The sequence below is a fragment of the Anabas testudineus genome, chromosome 3 (assembly GCF_900324465.2).
Source record: "Anabas testudineus chromosome 3, fAnaTes1.2, whole genome shotgun sequence".
NCBI lineage: Eukaryota > Metazoa > Chordata > Actinopteri > Anabantiformes > Anabantidae > Anabas > Anabas testudineus.
The window spans coordinates 15,443,414-15,466,135 of record NC_046612.1 but is presented as its reverse complement, the minus strand read 5'-3'; the positions used below and the strand labels follow the sequence as shown (position 1 = coordinate 15,466,135).

Here is a 22,722-nt window from a genome sequence, read left to right as displayed (position 1 = left end):
ACACACACACACACACACACACACGCATACACACACACACACACTCCAAAGAAATGCAAAGTCAGCGGTTAATAATGCCGTTGATAACAGTGTTAAAAAAAAGCTAAATATAATCAGTCATATTCAGCAAGTCAATTTACACTTTGATCAAGTGCGCCGAATGAAACTGACATTTTATGTAGCTTCTTCCACTGCGTAATAAGACTCATCCCTAACCCAGAGTCAGGATCATCATGTGGGTGAAGTAGAAGCTGTTACTCTGCATTAAACCATATTGTATTAATCCATCGCTGCATGTTGGGGATTTTAATAAACTAACATCCACACGGCTGTTGTGAATGAATGTACAAAGATTGTGACTATGCATACAATTGGTATGTACAGTATATGTGCACAGGTACAAAAAGGACAGATAGGGGAACTCTTCTTGATAGAGAGAGGATTTATTTCACGATTACAGTGGGATTTTTTTTTCTACTCGCTGGATTTTCCAATTAATTTTAATTTCAGTTGGCAGCTCCTGACAGCCAAGACAAAAGACTTTTTCCATTTTATTGAGACAGATTGGCCAAGAGTGTTGCTGCCATCTACAGACTCAAGATTACATTTGTTACCCCCCCCAAACACACACACACACACACACACAATGTAAACAGCTTTGGCCTTGAATGAAAATGAAATGATCTGAGATGTCTGTGCCTGCAGCAGAGACATCAGCGATGCAGAGCGCACACACAAATAAACATGACAGCAGATTATGTCGAGATCTCCAGGATTCACCTGTAGTACGAGCACAGAATTAGCTGGTTGGAAGTCAGTCACAGCAAAAATGGTTCAGAGCCTTCATAAAATATTCTGCCTGCACAATTAGACGTGTGCTTTCCTGACATGTGGTGTGCACAGTTGCCCAGTAGTTCCTAAACCTTTAGGCTGGTGACTTTTAAAAACAATTAAATATTTAGAGCCCTTATCAAAGGTTGATCATATCTAAATCATTTTTATTTCTTAAATTAGTTTATTTTCATTTTTAGGGGCCTGAGAAGGTAAATGTATCAGATATATCCAGTCTGAAACACACACACAGTTACATCTGAGTAGCAGACCATATTGATTCTTCTTTCACATGCCATTAATCACCTCAACCTCCTGGATTTATCTTACGGCTTCTTTGGGTGGTCCTGCCCCACTGGTTTGCAACCACCGCGGTTTAATTTCATTTCCTTCTAGGTGGCGACGGGAACCAGTTTAACTCCTGATAAATGCAACTGCTGTGAAACCAAATCATCCATACATCCACTGCGTACATGCTTTATCCTGTTAAGGGTTGCAGGAACGCTAGAGCCAATCCCAGCAGCCCCTGGACGAGAGGCGGGGTACACCCTGAAACAGGCTGCCAGTCTGTCAGAGGGGTGACACGGAGAGACAGACGACACGCAACGCTCACATTCACAATGTGGATGAAACCCACACAGGCACAGGGAGAATATACAAACTGGAAAAGCTAAAGCCAGCTGATAGGTTTGAACCCATGACCTTGAGCTGTGGTGAAACTAACATCATGTCCTGGAACCGAACCACAAAAAACTGTACTCTTAACATCAGCAGAAAAGGTGTCCCCAGCTGATTAGATCATAGTCGACAATTATACGAATTATAGCTAAAATTAGACCCATGGGTGACCCTGTGAACGAATGCCTGTATGCTTCCCTTGTCATCAGCTACAGACAGACTGTAACACAGCCCCCCTTTTGCCTTTTTGTCCTGTAGGCATAGAAATCACCTCACAGGGAAAAGGGTGGGAGGTGAAGGGTGTACAAGGCCCCCCTGGACTGGAAATAGCATACCCCTCAGCTGGATAGGCCAAACAGACCGAGGTGCAGCCGGTGACGTGCACTGAATGGACAACTGCTTAAAGAGCATTGGAGGAGATATTTTGGAAATGTCATCCTCTGGCATTATTAACATACCCCTTGTGTTAGCCTGAATGTGGCTGTCACAGTAAGCAAGCGAAACAGGCAGGCAGGCCTGCCCGGTTGGCAAGGAGGAGTGAGATTTATTGTGGTTTTCATCAGCAGGGCGCAATTGCTTGGGACACACTGGTTGTTCAAAGGCTTGTCATAATTCCTGCCATCTATTTAAAGTCAAACTCAGGCAACGAGCAAAGGCAACGGCTTTGTCAAGCGCAGGGAAGGCGACTTGTATTCCACAGATGTCTGCTCCTTGGAAAAGCGCCCCGCTACGACTGCCACGTGTTTAACTCTGATGAAAACATTAAATACTAAATGCCCCCTATAAGAGGGGGGAACCTTTATTCAGTCATTTTGCCAGGGATGACTCAGCTTTCACAAGAGGTACTATGACCATACACCCTGATTTCTGTTGTTTTACTTCACCATGTGTGCCTGCTCACAGAGGGGAAATGTTTTCACACTGCCGACTTCACCAACTGAGAAATAGCTCAATTTGCATCATTAGCAGTCCCAGTGGAAACCAATTAGTAGTCTGCGGCTGTGAACTGACCACTTTCCATTTGATTTCCTTTTGGTTCCTCACGCTGCACACCAAGTAATGCATTTTTGGATGAATTCAAATGTTGATTCACAAACAAAAATAAAAACAAGTCAATTTCAATGTCCATGACATTTCTCATTGCGTGCACATTTAAAGGTCCCTTCTCCCACTTTTTCCCTCTGAACACTTTGAGCGACCATATTAAAGCTTTTCTGTCACCCTGAATTAGGAAAGAGTGCGAGTGTGTTTGAGGAGGGGGTAATCCTCAATAGCCCGTGGGTGTTTTGCACACACTCACCAGCTGTTTTCATCAGTTTGGTGTTGTGATGGTGAAAGCCTGAGGGGTGCTGCCTCCCTGTGTTTGCTCACTGCAACTGCTGCTGTTTGCAGCAATGACACGGATGCACAGTCCTTCTCATCAATACGAAGGCTGGTGAGTACACGGCCAGCAGAAAAAAAAAAAAAAACCTTTCATTACAGGCAATATAGCTGTCAAGGTATAGGTTATACTCTCCAGCAACAGCTGTCGAGAAAATGGCTCCCATCCCAAATCGACATCATCACAGTACAGTAACAGGGAAGTTACTTTGGCTTAATACACTAATGCACCTGTAAGCCGGTGCCAATTGTGTAAGGGCCAGTGGTTACAGACACGTGGGTTTGTCTTTACATAATGCCTTTTTTCTTTTTTGGCAGCTTTTTGGATGAACAGATAACAGTGAGGTGAAAGGATTAAGTTGCTTGGTATTTGTGTAGTACGTCTGTATAAAGTTACTAACAGATTTTGTTGGTTTTGATGTTTTTACAAATCACTATCCGCCCCACTGAATTAAAATTATTATACCATTCGCGTAGCTAGCTGATGGCTGACTTTTGCTGAGAAAGCAAAACAGCAGAAGCAAAGTGTACTGTTAATCAATGTTTATTCAAACTAAACTAATTCCTGGATTATCACAAAGACAGAAATACAGCAGATTAATTTAGGGTTGTCTTTGAGGCGCACAGGAAAAGATCATTACTAACCGTGAGAAACAATCATTGTCTACTAACTGTCTGTTAAATACAATAATAAAGTATATTTCATGGTCTAAATCTTCATTTATGAAAACTAAACTAAAGAGAGAGGCATCAGTAGATAGTTGAATAAGGCTGGAAGAGATACAGTAGGTCCTTACACAAAGTTATGATTGACAGCTTTGGCATCAGTGGATAAATCCCTTGTATAAAAAAAAGACAGCATAATCAAAAACATGAGGCACTTTCTTACGAGCAATATTTGTGGCACACACTGCTTGTATGTACCATTAGAACAATTGCATCACTTCATTAACAGACTTTACAACTTAAAGTAGTTACAGGGTTAAAATGCTGGTATTACTATGTTTAATGGCACAGTTATGATGGTACGCAAACATTTAACTTAACATGTTCTATGATGATATATCATCATGTCATGTCAAAGCAAGAATAAAGAAGTGCCTCAAATGTTACAGAAAATCATTTATAAAATACCAAAAATATAAAAAAGTAGTCGTTCAAAAAAATTTGAAAAGGCCACTATTGAACAAAGATTTCAAATGCACAATGACTGGATAGTTAATGTGAAAACAAAATGTTGCAGTAGAAGAGGGCCCCAGAGGTTGCCTTGTTAAACAAACTGCTTGGCAAAGGGAAGCTGCTGCTGCGACCAGGAATAACATTTTCTGCACAGTGCCAGTTGTACTCCACCGATCTGTACACCACTCGCGGGCGTAGCACCTGGTCCACATATATGAACGCACATTATGGGAATCTAAAAGGAAGAATACTACATTGTTTTACTCCCATGGAGGCTTGTCATTAATTTAGACTGTGTGTTCAAATTGTCATCAGAGGCTTCTTCTCACAGTGCTGTGATCTTGAATATGTAGCTCAGACTACAATGGGAGTTGCCTAATTACTTCAAGAAACCGTGTAGTGTTTTTCCATCCTTTGTTTAGCAAAATGAGATTCTCTGATGTTCAGTCTGTTCCCTTGCCAAATTTTCCTTCCCATATGTGCAAGGCAAAGAAAAGAACCTATGGGCTATTTGAGTGTGGCATGCGGTGATGAAGTTTCCTCTTTTACCCACACAGCTTTCTTCTTTTGTGTGTCTTAGTATGGCTCTGCCTTTAGACTCCGATATAGGCAGCATGTAAACACCATCCCTACGATCTGGTGATCGAATGCAGGGGAAGAAAAACACAATTTAGCAAACCCGCAATTTCCATAAATATACAGTTATTTAACCTCTTATGTTGCAGTTTCTGTGCAGGTAAGTTGTTGAAAAAGAGAGCTCACCTGTACACAGGCAATCCCAACACCCACTGCCCCTATGATCTTCAGATGTTCCAGGATGAACTTCTCCAGTTTAGTTATGCAGCCACCCTAAATGAAAAACAAAGTGTCTTTGTATTGCATCAGTTCATGTGGGAGTGATGCTGTCTCACTGCAAACAAATGTTAGGTGGATGGCTCTCAATCCCGTCATACTGAGATGTGATACCACAGATAAAGCCACCTGTACTGAAAACTCGACCTCCTCTCACCTCCACCTTGTAGATGTTGGAGGGGTGCGTCCTGCGCCCACAGAGATCTGTGGGAGTCTTGCAGCAGCTGTCAGGAACCTCCCTGCCTTTTGAGTCACCTGACTTGATCCACTTGCTCTCCTTCCAGTCGGCTGAACTGTTGCTCCCACAGCATTTGAACTGACAGAGGAAAAAATCAGCATTACACCAACAGCACCAATACTACAATAAATGATTTGCTTACATAATGAGAGTGAAAAGACAAGATTGACACCACACTTACATCTGTACAGTGAATATGAAGCTACTGTACAACAGCTGGCTAGTTAGCTTAGCATTATGACTGGAAACAGAAAATCTAGTCTGGCTCTCTCCGTGAGAAGCAAAGTGCACGATCATCTCTTGGCTTGAGAGTCCTGGGGTCTCTGCTGATTGCCTAGCAACACAGCTAAACAGCTGCTGACTGTTCCATATTCATAATAATGTTTAGTGGACAGGCATTAGCCTAACTCACTGCAAGAATGATAGTCAGCAAACGATGTTGAACTACTCCTTTAAGACCATAAGTGCATCAAGTTATTGGAAATGATACAAATATACATTTTAAAATAAGCATCTGATAACTGGAGGGCTTCTCATACTTGAAAATCTGAGCATGAAAGATAAACTGATGGAAGTGTCAGCAGTAGCTTACAGTGGATGTGTTCTTTCCTTCATGTGCTGTCAAGTGGTATAAGCAAAAAACAGAGAGACTGTGAATTACATCAGAGAGTGCAGACCAGTCCATCATGCTTAGCTTAAGTCAGAAGGACTGGAATTGGATTTGTCTTGAGTCACCCCCATCACTGAAATCTCTAATCTGATGGGATGATAGGTTAGCACCACTCTGTTGAATATGCAACTCACACGAGAGTCCACGTGACTAATGACAGGAACCTTTGTTCACTCATAATATGAAGGTGTGGATGCAAAAATAAATAAAACCATCACTTCAGAATCCACTGATTAATCAATTCATCAATTTTTAGAACACAGTTTGTGTCAAGGAAGAATCGCGGCTGTGACAGCACTCTTAAAATAAATACCAGTTGTCATTTCGGAGATTGTGCTAAAATTAACCTCCACCTTGTAACACTGGTAGTTCTATTCCACCATGCAGACACTTACTTCCTGCTGCAGCTTATCCACAGCCCCGGTGACGTGTTCTTGTGTCTTCTCTTGATATTTCTCGATCATGGTCTGCTTCAGGTTCTGCTTCAGCTCCTCGTTCAACTGTTCACACACACAAAGACATATGTCCTTACAGCTCATTACATAGAAACACAGAAATCTCCGGAGAGCATGACCGTTACTGGTAAATATGTTAGAACTGTTGATTTTGCGGCTGATGAAATTTATGGCATACAGGACTGAACTGCTCTCTTGATGACACACAGCATGGACAGCTGTTCTAACAACAGAGGAACAGATGAGGATGAAGTCTGTGGAAGTCTGTGTTTAGTTTTTTTTTTTTTCCCCTTATCTAGACCAGTGACAGAAAACGCTCGCTGAAGGAGCGGGAGGACTGGGGGGTTCAGTTTCTATGGCAACAAGCCAGCTGGGAAACCACTGTAAATCAAAGCGTGAAGGAGATATCAAGGGAATAAATGATGAAGAGCGGAAGGGAGGATGGAGAGAGATGAGACGAGAGGTGAAGACAAAGAGGGAAAGGAGAGGAGGTGGAGGAGAAAAGAGGACGGATGAGAGGGTTTCGTTTTTTTTTTTTACCTGTTGCTATACACACTGCCATCGTGTAGTGAAAACAGCTATTCAAGATTTAAAATGTCTCAGTAAGTAGAAACTGCAGGTGTGGGACTGAACAGCATTACGGCACTAAAGGCATGAAACAAACACAATCATGAGTTCAAGCCTCCCATTCAGGTGATGTCTGCAGGCTCAACATTCAGCCGCAGCCTCAGGTCTGTGTCCAACTACTGGGTTGATGTCTGGACTTCTCCCATTCCCAAACACTGATTCTTTTATTTTTCAGCCATTCTCGTGTAGATCTACTGGTGTGCTTCAGATCATTGTCCTTTAGCATGACCCAATTTCGACCGAGCTTTAGCTGCTGGACAGATGGCCTCACATTTGCCTCTAGAATACTCTGGTATAGAGAGTTCATGGTCAACTAAATGTCTGCAAGGCACCCAGGTCCTGAGGCTGCACAACAAGCTCAAATCATCAGGTCTCCACCACCTGGCATTGACACCAACGCTGCCTTTGGTTTCCTCCAAACGTGATGCTGGGTATCAAAGCAACAACTCCAACATCTGTGACTAGGACATTGTTGCAGAGGCCTGCGCTGGTTCGAGGTTTGTTCAGACGTTGTCTTGTGAATTTCAGTTGTGCTTTTTTGCCTCATTTAGACAGAAGACACTTGTTCTATCCTCTTCTTACTGTGCATTTCATGGTGTTACCTTCGGGTGAACGTGCTGAGATGTCCACACTGTCTGAAAAGACTGGCAACTGTCTTTCAATGTATGTTGAATGTTAGAACTTGAGTTGATGATTAGAAGCACCTGGCTTTAACTTACCCTTTTAAATCCTATGAAGATAGGATAGTTACAGTTACTTATGCAAGATAACAAGATACCTATGCATGTTTAAGTGTTTAGATTGCAATAGAGTTACAGATGTGTTTTTTTTTGTGATGGTTGTATAAAAATGTGGATGGTAGAGGATGTCTTGCTTGTTAAATGCAAATAGGTGCATTTCTGAATGAGTTATATGCAGGTTTCATGAGGGATGCCCACAGCAAAAGCATACGTACTGTTCTCATAATTAAAATGCTGAAGGAGAAGAGTGATGTTAGAGATTTCAGCAGGAATCTTTTCAAGTGAGTAAACGGTGACAGAGCTTTGGGAAACAGGGTAAAGCAGTGTAGCTGAGTGACTGCTCTTGTTCAGATGACTTGTGTATTATGTATGAGGAAGTTATAATGATAGCTGTGCACCCTCTAGACTGAGAAAAGTCCTGTTGCTGAGCTACAAGCCACCAGGCTTTAAGACTAGTCGCGGCAGGAGTGATGCTGGTAGAGCATTCTGTCATGTTAATATTGCAAAAGGAAAAAAAAAAAAAACTTCAACAACTGGTTGCAGTGCAGGCAGTATACAGCACACTGTTGGAGCTGAAATGTGCACAGGTACGTTGGTGAAATAAGAACAGATGTGTCTGAATCTGTATTTGAGAGCATTTCAGTTTATATTCACAACAAAATTGTTTTATGTTGCTGTGACACAGAGCATTCAGCCTTGTTATGTGTTTTACTGGAGGCATTTTTCATCCCATTTGGAATAAATGTACCACAAGTAATTTTTCATGGCTGTCTCATATTTCCTCCCTGCAAACTCAATTTATGATACTGGTTTTGTTGTGTTTAAAATTACTGTGCAGCACAAACCACGTGGGGACTGAAATATATGTGTCTTTATTGTAATATCTTTGACCAATGTGACCAAATACTACAATTAACAGACCAACATTTGCCATGCATACTCTAGTTATGTCTTAGTAGACTGCTGTTTAGCTGCTTTTCACACAGTAATCAGTTCTATATTATGATAAACTTGCATAATACAGAACTGATAGTTTTCTTTTCTCTAGACAATCAGTCAAAAAAGACAGTAGTAATTCAGCCAAAACTCTATTATTACTTAAAACAAATCCTAACTTGAATACATTTAGTCATCCTGCAGAGACTTTTATCCAAAAATACTAATGAGTGTACAAAAACCGTAAAAGGACATTTTGTCATGTGGAATCTATATCTAGTCTTCCCATATTCCATACATATAACTAACATAAAACTCCCAGTATGCTATGTAAAATGTGCTGTTTTTGCAAAGACAGGGACTGATTACCTGCTGGTAGTAGATATAAGCCAGGATGCCAGCGAGGATCTCCAGCAGGAAGATACACAGCAGCAGGACAAAGTACTGTGGGCACAAGGAACAACGGGCTTAAAAATCTGATGTAGAAGCATTTTAAACATCACATTGGGGTAAACACTGGCTTCAAAGCTCATTTGAACAAAACAGAAACAATACAGGGGCTAAGGTGTGTTCATATTTTACTGCGGTATATTAGAAATATAAGAAAATCGAGATTCCTGCAGGTTTGGACGTGTGTACAAAAATCCTGTTGATCTATAATCCACCTTCTCCCAAGATGTAAAGTGCAAATGAAATACATTTCTACGTTGATCTGGTGAACTTGCGTTTGACACATTATCACAAAAGTACTTGTTATAAACTTATATTAACTTTAAATGTGTTATTTGTTTAATAGCAACTGTACCAACTGGTTTAGTCACTGGGCATACAGGAAATAATGGCAATAATTAAATTAGGTAATGAAAATTAAGAGCAAGAATAAAAAATGAATATAAGAGAAAAAAAACATGTACACCAATAAGTACATAAATAAACAAATAAATCCATAATCACTGAGAAATTGTGGACGCAAGATGCATATCTGCATTAAAGGTACAACTCTGTGGTTTTCCATTCATTCTCAGTTCTTCTGCTCCAAGTTGTTTTATTAAAGCCTGAAACTTTAAGTCACTGCACAATGGCACTCTCCCACTCCGTACCTTTCAGTTAAGTTTGCTGTCCAGAGTTTATCGTCTTTATCTGATTCGTGACTAGGCCCATGGGAGTTAGAGAAAAGGTCTGCTTTTAATAACGTTTTTCAGAACTAAAGAGAAGAAGAGATATCATCTGAGCAAAAGCTTGACCTACATTCCTCTGGCTTACAACTATCAGAAGAGAAATCAGCCCAACAAAGTGGACCTGGTCTTTGATTTGATGGCTTAGGTTGATTAGATGTCGGCGTGACTCTGGGTCTGAATGCTGAGGACACTCACAATGCATTTTGATCTTGTATTGAGGGTTTTGAGAAAAGCATGGCAAATGATAAAGACAGGCAAATGCAGGAAAAAGTAATTAAACAATTAACCTGTAATACTGCTTCCACTGACAACACACTCTTTCCACACTGGTACAGGTGCAGTATGTGTGGATAGAGCACTTTTGATTCCCTCTATGGTCACATACAGTAAATGTGTTGTGACCTACTGTAGCTGTGATAAGAGTATAACCCAACCCTCAGGCCTATTGGATGTTCCACAAACACACATACATCTCTTGCAGACTGATCCCACATGGACAGCGATGTGTACAGGGTGTGTGAGCTAATCTGTTGTTGGCTGTGGAGACTGAGGTGGCGGATTTACTGACTGCAGAGGACTCTAGAGGACTCCTCATGATCTTCGGCGCACTCTTATAGACACATTTCATTTTGCCTCTGAGCTGCCATTCTTCTCCAGGGTGACTAAAAGGCACAGGGTAATTACTGCCAGAATGACTCTCAGCAGGTTCATATGTACAAAACCTTTTTTTTTTTTTAAAGCTCTGGATTGGCTGCACTGTTTTCCAGACTAAAGTAGAAAATGTTTAACAACTCATATTCCTCATTCATCATCGTATACCTCGGCCAGAATGAAGCATACATAATAGAACGACATGTAACTGCATTGAGGATACACACATTTGTATGCCACTCTGTGTCCCACTGTGTTTCTATTTCAGACTTCATTAGAAGTGTACTGCTGCCTTTACAATTACTGAGCAAGTAGGAGGTCAGAGTGAGACTGAAGGTGAGTCTAATCAGGTGGATAAAGATCTGATATGTGATGGTTTTTGAAGGAACACAACTTGCTACCTGTCGGCTATATGGTCCTTTACAGTTTCAGGTTTAGGTGAGACCCTGAAAAAAAAACAGATAAAATCTGATTTGACAGCAGCTTCAATGCACATTAATAGATCAGATCGTGTCCCAGATATGATATGAAATAAAAAAAGAGTTTGATTACACCTCTGAAAATATAGAAAATTGTCTTTACTGATCAAGCTGTCGCTAAAAAGGAATGATATGTGTTCACAGGTGGGAAACACCGCACACAACTGACTAATTCCAACATTTAAAGAAATAAATAAGATGCAGAATAAACCTGAGAGATGTCAGCTAAAGTTTTATGGACAGTTTGAGATGTATAACTTTGATAAATAAAACGTCTTCTTGGGTGGACATAAAGTCAGAATAGCAAAAACACAAACACGGACTTCCATCATGTTCTCCACGGCAATCTCTTGCGATCCCCCCCCTCCCTCGTGAAGAGTTCATTCCTCCTGCGTGATTCATGGCTTTAATCTCAACTCGTCAAGATGCACCATGCATTAAAAACAAAAACACAAACGCAGAAAGAAAAGGTGTGCACCGATTTTAAAACAACACTGTAGACCATATAGCCCAGACCACCTTTATAATAACAGTTACACCCATCACACTGTTCTTTACAAAGCAAACTAAAAACATTCTCAACTCATATTTGTGTTATCCAACAGCCATCCAGAAGTGAAATTAAATTAGCAATGGTGTGTTTTAATATGCTTTCCACACAACGCTGTAGCCCGAACTTTTCGTCTGGATCTCCTTAATGAAGCCTAAAAGACTAATCTCAGCCGTCCAGTTGATACAGATGCTTGACATTCATGACCAATGATCCACGTTAAGTCACGTAAAACTCGTCTCGCTTCAGAGCAGGTCGACTGCGAGCTGAGCAGCCTGACAGAAATTAACTATGAAGCTCTCTCTCTCTTTAACCTTTGCTTCTACTTGCAGCTCTGCCAACCTGCTGCCTCAAATAAAGAGAATTCAATGGAGAGAAAGAGAAACTACAGATAGAGTTAAATACTAAGTGGAGAGAAAGCACTACAGAATGTGTCTTTATGTTTTAAACATGTCAACAGCCTGATCATTAATAAAACTAACAATCAGCAATAGTCATGTATAGTGTATAGGAGTGTGATTATATGTATATAACCTGTCTAGAAATACTGAACTCTGTCTTTGTCTATATATTTCAGTACTGTTGTTTTAAAACTATTAGTACTCATTAAGTGCATATTGTTTTGAGTTTTAGACTGTTGGTTGATGACTGCAGACGTCACTGGGGCTTAGGGTACCTATCAGAGATGAATTCACAATTTTTATGACGTAAATGATCAGTCGATTCATTAAGAAACATAGTGGTAATAATAGTATTAAATTTAACTACGGGAGAGACAGAGAAGAAAGGCCAACAGATAATCATCATAAACAGAGAGGACTAAAGAGAAAGGCAGCCTCAGACTCGTAGTATGTCTAGTGAGACTGCATGAAATCAGTTTCTCCACATGTGGATCCAGACTCTGTTATGACTGCTTTCCATTTGGCTCTGTCACATGGGAGGGAAAAGTTTGCTCCTCTTTCTGACTTGTTACACTGTTCTGTTGCTATTCTCCTACAAAACAATGCAGCTGTGTACAGGCATGCACCACACCCATGTTCCCATGGGAGAGTTTTCCTCTTCTTCTTCTTTGTCTTACTGACCTTTCTCATACTTTGTACCGCACAAACATCACTAACAGGCTGACAGAAAGTCTGATTTGGCTGTTCTTTTAATCAAAAGGCAATTGCAACTAGTTTATTGAAGACCGCAGCTGCAGAGTCTCCTGAAGATGCTCTGGCTGGATCAGCTATTTTTGCAGGTTAGAACTTGTGACCTTTAGGTAATAGGACAATGTCGCCAATCACTGCTGCTCCTGTGTTCTCTCAGCAGGTACCAAGCACTCACCACATACAGGAAAACAATTAATCCACCTGTCTCCCCCCACCCTTCCGCCCTTATGTTCGGCCTCTTTAACAATCTCGATAGCATCTCTCCTTGCGACAAGTTCATTCCTTCACTGTGATTCATGGCTCTAATCTCAGCTCTTCAGGATGCACCGAGCGTTTCAATACGACACAACACACAAAGGATAAGAGATGGTGCACACATCCCAATTTACACACAAGTGCTGAGTTATAAATCAAATTATTCAGACATAGAGGGAACTTCATTTATTGCTTACAGATCTATAGACTTTTCCATTTTCTTTTAAAGCGTAAACAAAACCTCACTCTGGCTGCCTTGAGCGTCTGCAGTCAACACTCGCATCTTTTATCAAAATTCAATGTGGACAAAAGCAACAGGCACTTCCCTAAAAAATACATATATACTGTATATATTATATCCAACCCTAAATATAGTTTTTTGTTTGCATATGCCATATTTACAGTATTCTCAATTAGTATAGGTTTCTTGAAAAAGACACCACCCATAATGTTAGTATACCGTAGATACAGTATACACATAATCTTTAGACATTTCAGTCATGACAATTATAGAGTGGCTGAGAAAACATATTTTTACTGTGTTTTTAGGATAACAAAACATATGAGCAAGAGAAAAATGTGAGGCACAATATATAAAATACATATATAAATAATAAATCATATCATATCTTTGTTTGAGATGCAAAAAAATCAATGGAAATATAAATACACTTAGTGGAAACTGGCTATATTCCCGTAATTGCTTCAGCCTGAAAATACCTGGTTTTGCCAAATTATTGTTTGTCTGTGGTGAAAAGTGGAGAATGCTAAAGATGATGCATTTCCTGGCAAAACCTTTAAAGCGCAAGCATTTGGGCTGCATCCACAGTTGGTTGCCTCCAACAGTTGTGCAGCTGTATGAGCGTGTGTATAGTACAGTGTATGTGTGCATTTTGGACTGTGTTCAGTGCCATGCAGGTGTCTCTGTTGGCAAATTCATGTGCTTTGTCTGTGGACAGCAGGTGCCAAATACCAATATGGGCAAACACAAACATATAAAGTTTTGTCTATATGAAATCAAGCCTGATTCCTAATTAGGTCTGAGCACATGTTTTGCACGCCAATGTCCCAGGGTCAGTATACTACAGCTGCTACTATATTGTGTCAGAACAATCAATATCAATCACATTTAAAACCCATTTTTCACGTCTTCTGCCGCTCCTCTTATTTTTAGTAGCTACAGAATGTGAGAATTAATTAGGATTGTTTCATTAATATTAACGTTAACTAATTTAGCAGCTGCCACTATAACCTGCAATATTTCTGCCTTCTCAGGCAACAACAGGTGATCTTTGGTTGATGTAGTTATTAACAAACGTGAGGCCTGCAGCATGCTAAAAAAAAGAGTGGAAGGGGAAGGTTTACCACTCCGCGTGCTACAGCATGGCTTCGTAAACAGAGTGTGTGTGCTTGACTGACCTGTGTGCAGTGTATGGTACACTATGAAGAGGAAAATGATGGTTTCAGACGGTGGAACATGGACTTTTGTGTAGCTGAGATCATGTATCAGCAACAATGGACAAATATTCCACTGTCAAAAGTGCGACAATTTGTGCCCTTTGTTCCCAAAAGGTTGAAAGTCCAATTAAAAGGACACAGTGGTGAACACGCCTCTCTCCAAACTTGTGTGTTGCAGGCATCAAATCGTAGATTAACTTATATTTACAAAATATAATTATGTTGGTCAGTGAAAACACTGAAAATTGTCAATGTAAAAGTAAATTGACAAATCAAGGATTTTACTTTAGTAAATAAAAAAAATGTAATTTTCTAATTTCTTTCTGAAAATCAGTTTTGCATAATTTTCCCTCCTTGAAAATTATGAAAACAAAACATGTTTGATAACATGTTGAACACCAACTCAGTGAGTGTAACACATTTAAGCTGAGAAGCTCAAACGACTTCTGTTTCACACACGTTAATATTTTAGTGTGCAGCCTCTGTTATCTCTCCTCCCGACTTGATCTCTTACCATTCGCAGTAGCCTCCTTTGCTCCTTGAAGGTGGCGCAGCAGCCCAGCACGCCTGTTACCATGACGATGGCTCCAGCCAGGACCAGTATGTAGGCAGAGACAGCGTAGGTCTTGGAGGGGAGGAGGCTGATGTAGTCGCTCTTCTCAACCAAGGTCCAAACACCTACCGCCATTACAACGCCCCCTGCCAACTGGGAGAAGAGCATAAGGTAATGTATCTCTGCCAGAGAGCAACCCGAACCAGAGGAGCCAAAATTCAGGTCCCCAAAACGGCACAGAGAGGAGACCGAGAGTGACAAAAGGGTTTTAAATTATTTATCACCCAAGTCAGCTTCAAAGTGACAAAGAAGGAACCTAAAACCAATGCATAATGATTGAATATGAACTGATAAAACGACCCACTGCTGCCACACAAGACAACTTGATCTGGAATCAGTTAATGCAGAAAAATAACAAGCTGCTGAGATCAGCAACCCAGCACTGACACAAGATAACAATATAAACTAAAGCTAGTCAATTAATCAATAGTATATCAAGAGATATTTAGTTCATTGTTAGTTTCTGCTGCTTTTCTTCATCATATACAACAATAAACTGTACATTTATTTTAAAAGAAGCAAAAAGACATGACTAATCACTAATGACCTTTGTATATTCAAGGCAATAATTAACAAAATAATTGACAGAATCATTAATAGATTAAATAAATGTAAGTTGCAGCCCTGCATTTTTTTCGAATTTGGTAAATTGTAATTTTCAAAAATCTCAAGATTTTATGATGTAGGACATTACAGAGCAACCGTATGTAAAGTTTGAATGATTATAAAACATCAAATGACAGACTAAAAGCAGTCATAAACCAGTTTAATGACCAATGCTTCAGTGCCAGATATAAGCTACTGTCATAGTCCAACCTGTTCAGCATTAACTACGCAAACAGTTAAAGAGAATATGATGAAAATTAAATATATTTCAATGGCAGGTCAGCAGATGGTGCAGCAGTGCAACAGACACCTGTCATAATGCCAAAGTCGTCAATAAAACCACCTGCCTAATTTAGATTTAATTTAGAAGGCAAGAGATGACTGAAGCTAGACACTGAGTCAGACTGAACCACACCCAGAAACAGTGTGTCAGGAGAACACACAGAATAACAGTGTTGAGAAACATTTAAATCTACACTCTTTACCACTACAAGTATTGAAAAGCGCTGCCACAGTGCTTTTAGAAGCAGTAATTAGCTACATTACAGTATAATACATGTTAAGTGTTTTATTTTTATTCACTTTATTCTCATTTACATTACAATTAATACAATTAATTAGTTTAGAGCACAACCTAAAGTAACTCCACACAATAACTTAATTTTAGAGGTCAGGAGACTGCAGATCTATAAAAAATAATAAATGATTCTCAGTCCCAGTGTCCAGACCCCTCTTTAGATTTGTTTCGACTGACTAGAGCACATCAACAGCCCTGGTCCCCATGAATACAATCATACATTTCTATATTTGGGTGTAAGTAGTATTTTTATATTGATCCAAGTAACATTTGAGCATCATTTTTGTTTTATTTCACCTTCTCTAACGGCTAAAATGTTTTAGTGAATTATTCACATCCTGGGCAGTAAATCAAAGTATTGACACAGTTTGTTAAAGTTATTTTGAGGACATTTTTGCTGTAGTACTGCATTAATATGTGATTCCCTAGTTATAAGCCTGTTGTAAGCTTAGATCAGTTTTATTAAAAATTAAAATGAGCAATGTATACATATTAAAAGCTAAGGAGAAACAAAGGCAAGCAACTGGAGGTAAGGAAAAAGCCCAGTCTCTTGCCTGACACTGAAAGGGTTAATTCAATACCTAATAAGAGACTCCGTCAATAGCAGCAAGAGATTAACATATAATCTGAACATTTGTTTCCCATTAAAAAGGTTTTCAGTAGACTATTTACCCTTTAGCATGACGCCTGTTTATAGATTTTTAAAATGTGAAATAATACAATAGTTTTCTTTTATTAAAGAATCCCACAGCTAACTAATCTTGCCACCCACAAAAGGATCCTGGGCCTGGACAACCACAGAACCGAGCAGCTCAATGTTGGTTCAGGCTGTGCACCAAAAACTCCATGAGGCGAACATGACGCTTGTTGTAGCTGTACCTGCTGTTAAAATGCAATGAGCCACAGGAACGAGTGAATCCTGTCCAATAGCAAACGAAAGCTGCACTAGAGAAATTCAAACTTTGGCAACCCCCAGTGGCAACAAGTGGTAACAACTAAAGGATCCTGAATTGACTGTGTCAGTGAATGTGCCTTTTCATGACACCTACAGGTGTATTTCTTGTCCTTTCTTTATTCTAATCTTCAAGTGATTGCTGCTACAATAAAAGCTTTGTTTGAATAGCAAGGCAATTAAACTTTCACTCAATCTTGCCCCCACTAAACTTCAAGGTTACAGGGTTTGTTTACAGACACACAGCAGACGTATATTTGAAGTATCGAGAGTGCAGCAGTCAGTGCTTGAATCAGATCGTGTTCTGGAGGTCTAAAACCACAAGAACATGACGTACAGTGCTTCAAATGATAACACTTCAAAGTAACACAAGTTTAACTTCAAGGCTGAACATAAAGTCAACATGGCTCAACAAATCCTTGTTCCTTTTAATACATCACCAGTACTACTGATATTACCAAGGTTTTACCAAGTATCCAATGACCTGAAGACAAAGCATTCCTAACATAGACATAGACATTATGGAAATAACTACGAGATAAGATCTAAAGATTTGATTTACTCCTGAAATAGCCACATCACTCTGTTATCTGGCACTGAAAGGCCCAGTGCTGTTTGTCTGCCAGTTTGAGAAAGACCTGATTCTTTGGCAGACAGATGATTACCACATATGGGCAGAGCCGTAAGTGAGATCTGACGCTGGGGAAAGAGTGAGAGTGAGACTGACAACCTTTGTTTGCTGATAGTAAGTGTGCCATACTGATGTTTGACTTAATTTCACATAGCATGTCAAAATAGTGAAGGTTGTCTGTAGTGTTTTCCTCCTAGAACACCACATTCTTGACATTGCAAAGTTTTGGGAAATTCGGCACTGAATGCTTCTTCTGTGTCCTTCTGTAAAAATATGCAACTTGGCTTTGATTCTACAAACTGGAATAGCAGCAGGCATCTATCTGTGGGATGAATAAAAAGCCTTTGTTATGCAGCTCAAACAGCATTATCTCAGTAACTCTGTTATAATTATTGATGTCAATACAGTGAAAGACTGTGTGTGTGTGTGTGTGTGTGTGTGTGTGTGTATTATTTCCCTTATGTACAAAGAATACACCGGATTTTAAAGCTTTAAAGCGCCCCTCCTCACCTCCTTGTTTTTTATCAGGAATTGGATTAGATGCATTTCAGAATTGCTTCTAGTTTAATCAATATCACAATTTGGGCTTTGATAACGATCAAGAGCTCTGTGCTTTTAACACCTAAGTTAGATCAATTTGTTTTGATTGGATTTTAAAAAGTAGACTTGGCACCCATCAGAACCACTGCCAACACTGCCAAGTCATCCACACTCACTTCAACACAGACATGCAGGTATGAGACAGTGTGAAGTCTTTGTTCAGTGACTGAATTAATTAATAACATCTGCACGTCTACTCCTCTCTTCCTTTTTTTAAGGAAGCTGTTTAAGCCAACATAATCACTTCATGCAGGCTCAACTCTGCCTGAATGGAAACTTACCCAAAAGAGAAAGTTGAAGGTAAACAGGAGATATTTCAGGCAGACGGTTCCACATGTTTCCTTTTTCTCATCAGAGGCCCCCATGCTGAAAAAAAGAAAACAGTTGATTTTAGATCACTTATATCAATATTGTGATCAAAAATAAAATTCTTAGCATGCTTGTAGCTGAACAGTTACAGCCCGTGCCACATAGCTGCAGTGTCCCGTATCAAATCCAGCTGGGGACCAAGTTATACCTCTTCTCTTTTAGCATGTTTCCTATCAACCTCTTCAATAGAATCTGAAGGCAAAAAAAGTAATAAAATGATCTTAAAAAACAAACAAACAAACAAACAAAAAAAGCTTTTCACAAAGAGATGTGTTGTTAAGTGACAAACATGATTTTTTAGATGACTGGAAACTTTATACAGCATCACCTTAGAGCTTGTGTTAGGTGTACAATATGTTTGATACTAGTGCTAATATGATAACCACAATTTAATATTTAAAGTTTAGTGATAAACGATACAAACCAACTCTATTGTATGTTTTTCATTCATTGACTAAAGACTACAGCTGAACATGTAATGTTCTAGTTTCTACTCTAGTAGAAATGAAGTCAAGAATAACAAATTGAATTGAGGCTGTTACTAACAGTTTTTTTTGTTGTTGTTGTTTTTTTATCAATTATAACACTCATATTTAAGAAAGTTAAACCAAATGAAATATTAGCATTTTGGGCTAGAAAAATATCTTATACCAAAATGCAAGATTACTAGTAACAGACTCATTTACACAGCTGTAAAGGTAATGACTCCCTGTCCACCATAAGAACTAAGTTAGGCTAAATAAATGCCAGGCAAGAAGATGGTTTGAAGGACACAGAATGAGGGCACCATATAAAAACTAGCCTTGCTGGTACTGTGCGATGCTTTTAACAAATGAGATGTTACAGGGCCAATGCAGACCGCGGGGGAGTAAGCATTAGATCAGCAGTGTAGGCATAATGAGCGAGCTGAGTTATTACATGTGTATGCAGAGAGATCCATGACTAAGCACTGAGTGGGAGCTGAGAGTCAGCCAAAGGCTGGAATTTAGAACCACCCCCTTCCCTGGTACCAACATCCAACGCTGCGGGAAACAAAATCATCTCTTTTTTTATTATTTTTTTAACAGCACATTAATTACCCCGACTATCTCTACACATAAACCGCAGTAAGTGACACTGTATGAAAATTTATGTTCTCCACAACAATGTCAAGCGTGAGTAAAGGGTTTTACAGATCCACAGATCCAGTCCCAACAGTACGTTTCTTCTTGCTGTCTTTGGGTAATCTCGGTTGGCGGAGGCTTACATCCTTTTTTTTTTCCTCAACCCCTCAAATTTCTTGGCTCACTTGCCGAGTGTCAAGCCCAGACTTGCCCTCCTCTGACTGCATCTTAACAAACTCCTCTTCCCCCCCTGTCTCTCCAGTCTGGTCCCCCCTCCCTCCCCACATACACCACTGTCAACTCACTGCATGAATGAGCGAGTATGAGCGCTCAGTCTGCTGACCATCTGTTATGGAGAACCCACTTAGAGTGCTCTAGTTAATTAAACTCAAACAAGTCTTAACTGACAGCTCCTCCTCTTGGTTTTTAGATCTCATCTGACGTGAGGGTGCCGCATTTATGCTACTAGTCTGAACACAGTCTTTGATTGTGTATGACAAACTAAGTGGATGACCAAGTCCTGACAAATCAAACTGTTTCTTCATCATATTCTTACTGAAACACTGAAAATCCACCAGAAACATAGCAGCCGGGCTGCTGAGCTAGTTACTATGTAAAATGTCTATCTGGCAATTATTTCCTCCATTAATCGTTAGTTGTAAGAAAATATCTAATAGTGAAATGTAAATCACAATGTGACATCTTCAGATTGTTTAGTCTCACTAATAGTACAAAACCTAAAGCAATACAGCCATCATATGATCCAGCACTTGAGTACACCTTACGTTACATTACATATCATCAGTTTATCAGTAGGAGAGAGGAAAGAGAAACTATAAATGAGATTTAAAGAAAAGTGGAAGAGGAACAAACTGATTTAGAAACTACAGGTTGATGATAAGGAGGCATGTACCTGCTACTGCATCTCATCATTAAATACATTAAAGATCTTGGTGGTATTTTAATAATGATAAATTACATTAAGGACTGTTTCTAATGTTTTAATATCTGAGTTACACAAATAAGGCAGACAGTACAGAGCTTGGCAGACTGATCAGTCATACAGTCAAATAGTTATTAATGAAGTTCACAGATCAGTGGGGTGAGCTGAGGTCAGATGGTTTATTTGACCTCAGCAGTTCAGCAAGTATCAACTAAAAGAGTAGATAAATATCTGACAAATGATGTGATGTGTGCTGACTGAAATACAGCTTCAGAAGCAGCCTGACTTATTATAAAAACATCCACATCCTAAATCAGGGTACAGCAGGCTGCATGTTGTTTTTAAGAGTAGAAAGTGTGGCTGCTGCTGCTGTATTATTTAAAAAGCTAAATAAACTAAATCAAGTTAAAAGCTACTTCCTAAACTTACTGTTAGCATCGACTTCAATCTCAGGCCATCAGAGCTTTTCCATTACAAACCACAGCCGGAACAACACGCAGCACAACGATGAGAAACCTCGTTTGTTTTGTTTGTTTTCATTACAGGTTAGCATCAGCAGAATTATAACTTTAGGTTTTCACTTCTGGGATTAAACACCCAACTAAAAATCACAGTCCTCATGATTTTAACCAACATTACAGGAAATCGCGGTTAGCTAACGCTAAAGTTGTGTCTACCGCAGATTTAGCGGTCCATCGTTAGGAAAACGACCTATTTTAAAAACAAACCCCACTCTTTTAACCCCACATCAACTCGGCGATAACGTCTGTTGCAATGATGTGTCCACAGAAACCTTAGAAATGTTTCGGCTTTAAGAAAAAAGACGACAAAGCAGCCTCGTCTGGCCAAAGCGACGGCGCAGTGCGAGCTAACAGCGCTGCTTCCAGAGCCGCTTCCTGCTTCAACTCACCTGGCGCTTCGTAGGTTTCCGAGGACAGAAACAGATTAATGTCTAACAGTAAAATATAATCCTAGATACGGGCTGGTTTTAAGTCCACTTTGCTCGGCTGGAGACCTCGGAGACAGTCGAGTGAAGCAGCAGAGGATCAAATGCAAGCGCTGAGGGAGACGGGGCTGGAGCTGCGGAGGACTCCTCCCTGAGCCACCTTACATGTTCCTGTGGGGTTTTTTCTGTCCCGGGGCGATGATATTCCTCCAGTGTGTGATGCAACCAGACACAGAGCAGCAAACGTGTTTCTAATGCTTTAATAAAAACACTAACTACTGATCTACAGGCAGAATGGCCACTGACCATTACAGTAGAGGGCCTCCTGCCTCCTGCCTCCTGCCTCCTGTTCCAGTAAAGCTGCAACATCCTCCTTTTTCATCCCTTTTGATCAGTTCTTATGTGTCTTTAGGTCATTTTGCGTGTTTCATTCATTTTCTGGTCATTTTGCATCTCTTTGTTTTGCAACATTTAAGCTATAAATATTAACACAAATTCCTTGTGCCATGGCAGATGTATTATAGTATATTATAGTCATCTTTATTCAGTGTTTCCATGTTATTCTATCTTGTTAGTTCAGGGTTTAACTTCTTGTATTTCAGCCTTGAAACTGTGTTAAAATCATTTTTCTCCCCATCTATCTAATCTCCAATTAGTTTTAAACCTCTAAAATATGGAGATAGTTATGAAAATAGTTTAAAAAGCTGACAGTCTACACATGAAGCACACCTTGATTGCTTTGTTTCAAATCCATTGTAGTGGCATACAGTGTCACTGTCCAAACACTTAAGAACCTGACTGTACTTCCCTGCGTAGGTAGGTGAAGGTTAGTGATACAAGATAGTCGTGTGTGTATATGTAATAATACACACACACCACTAGATGACAGTGGTTTTCTTCTGGCTCGAATCCTTCATGGGAGCATTGCCGTAAACATAAATGGAAATGTGACTGAAAAAAGACAAAGAAAAAGACACAGACATCATCTGCTATTACAGATTACCCATCATTATGTCCTCGGTTGCAGCTACAGGTGTAAGATGTAAATGTCAGCCCAAGTGGAAGCTAAATTGT

The 22,722-nt window shown here is 39.8% G+C and overlaps 1 protein-coding gene across 1 annotated transcript; it reads right to left on the bottom strand.

The window, feature by feature from the left end:
- Positions 1–3,417: 3,417 nt before the first annotated feature.
- cd151l (CD151 antigen, like) lies at positions 3,418–21,832 on the bottom strand. Its single transcript, XM_026378912.1, has 9 exons — positions 21,613–21,832; positions 18,569–18,653; positions 14,823–15,014; positions 8,956–9,030; positions 6,224–6,328; positions 5,078–5,236; positions 4,831–4,917; positions 4,622–4,704; positions 3,418–4,303 (listed from the first exon to the last, which is right to left on the bottom strand). The coding sequence occupies exons 2-8, from the start codon at positions 18,650–18,652 to the stop codon at positions 4,645–4,647; spliced, it is 762 nt and encodes a 253-aa protein (XP_026234697.1). The 5' UTR covers position 18,653; positions 21,613–21,832; the 3' UTR covers positions 3,418–4,303; positions 4,622–4,644.
- Between the last annotated feature and the right edge of the window lie 890 nt (positions 21,833–22,722).

Coding starts and splice junctions, on each gene's coding strand:
- cd151l (XM_026378912.1), bottom strand. CDS start 18,652: ATGGGGGCCTCTGATGAGAAAAAGGAAACATGTGGAACCGTCTGCCTG. Junction 15,015..18,568: donor CCTTCAACTTTCTCTTTTGG/GTAAGTTTCCAT, acceptor CTCTTCTCCCAG/TTGGCAGGGGGCGTTGTAAT. Junction 6,329..8,955: donor CTTATATCTACTACCAGCAG/GTAATCAGTCCC, acceptor GTGTGTGAACAG/TTGAACGAGGAGCTGAAGCA.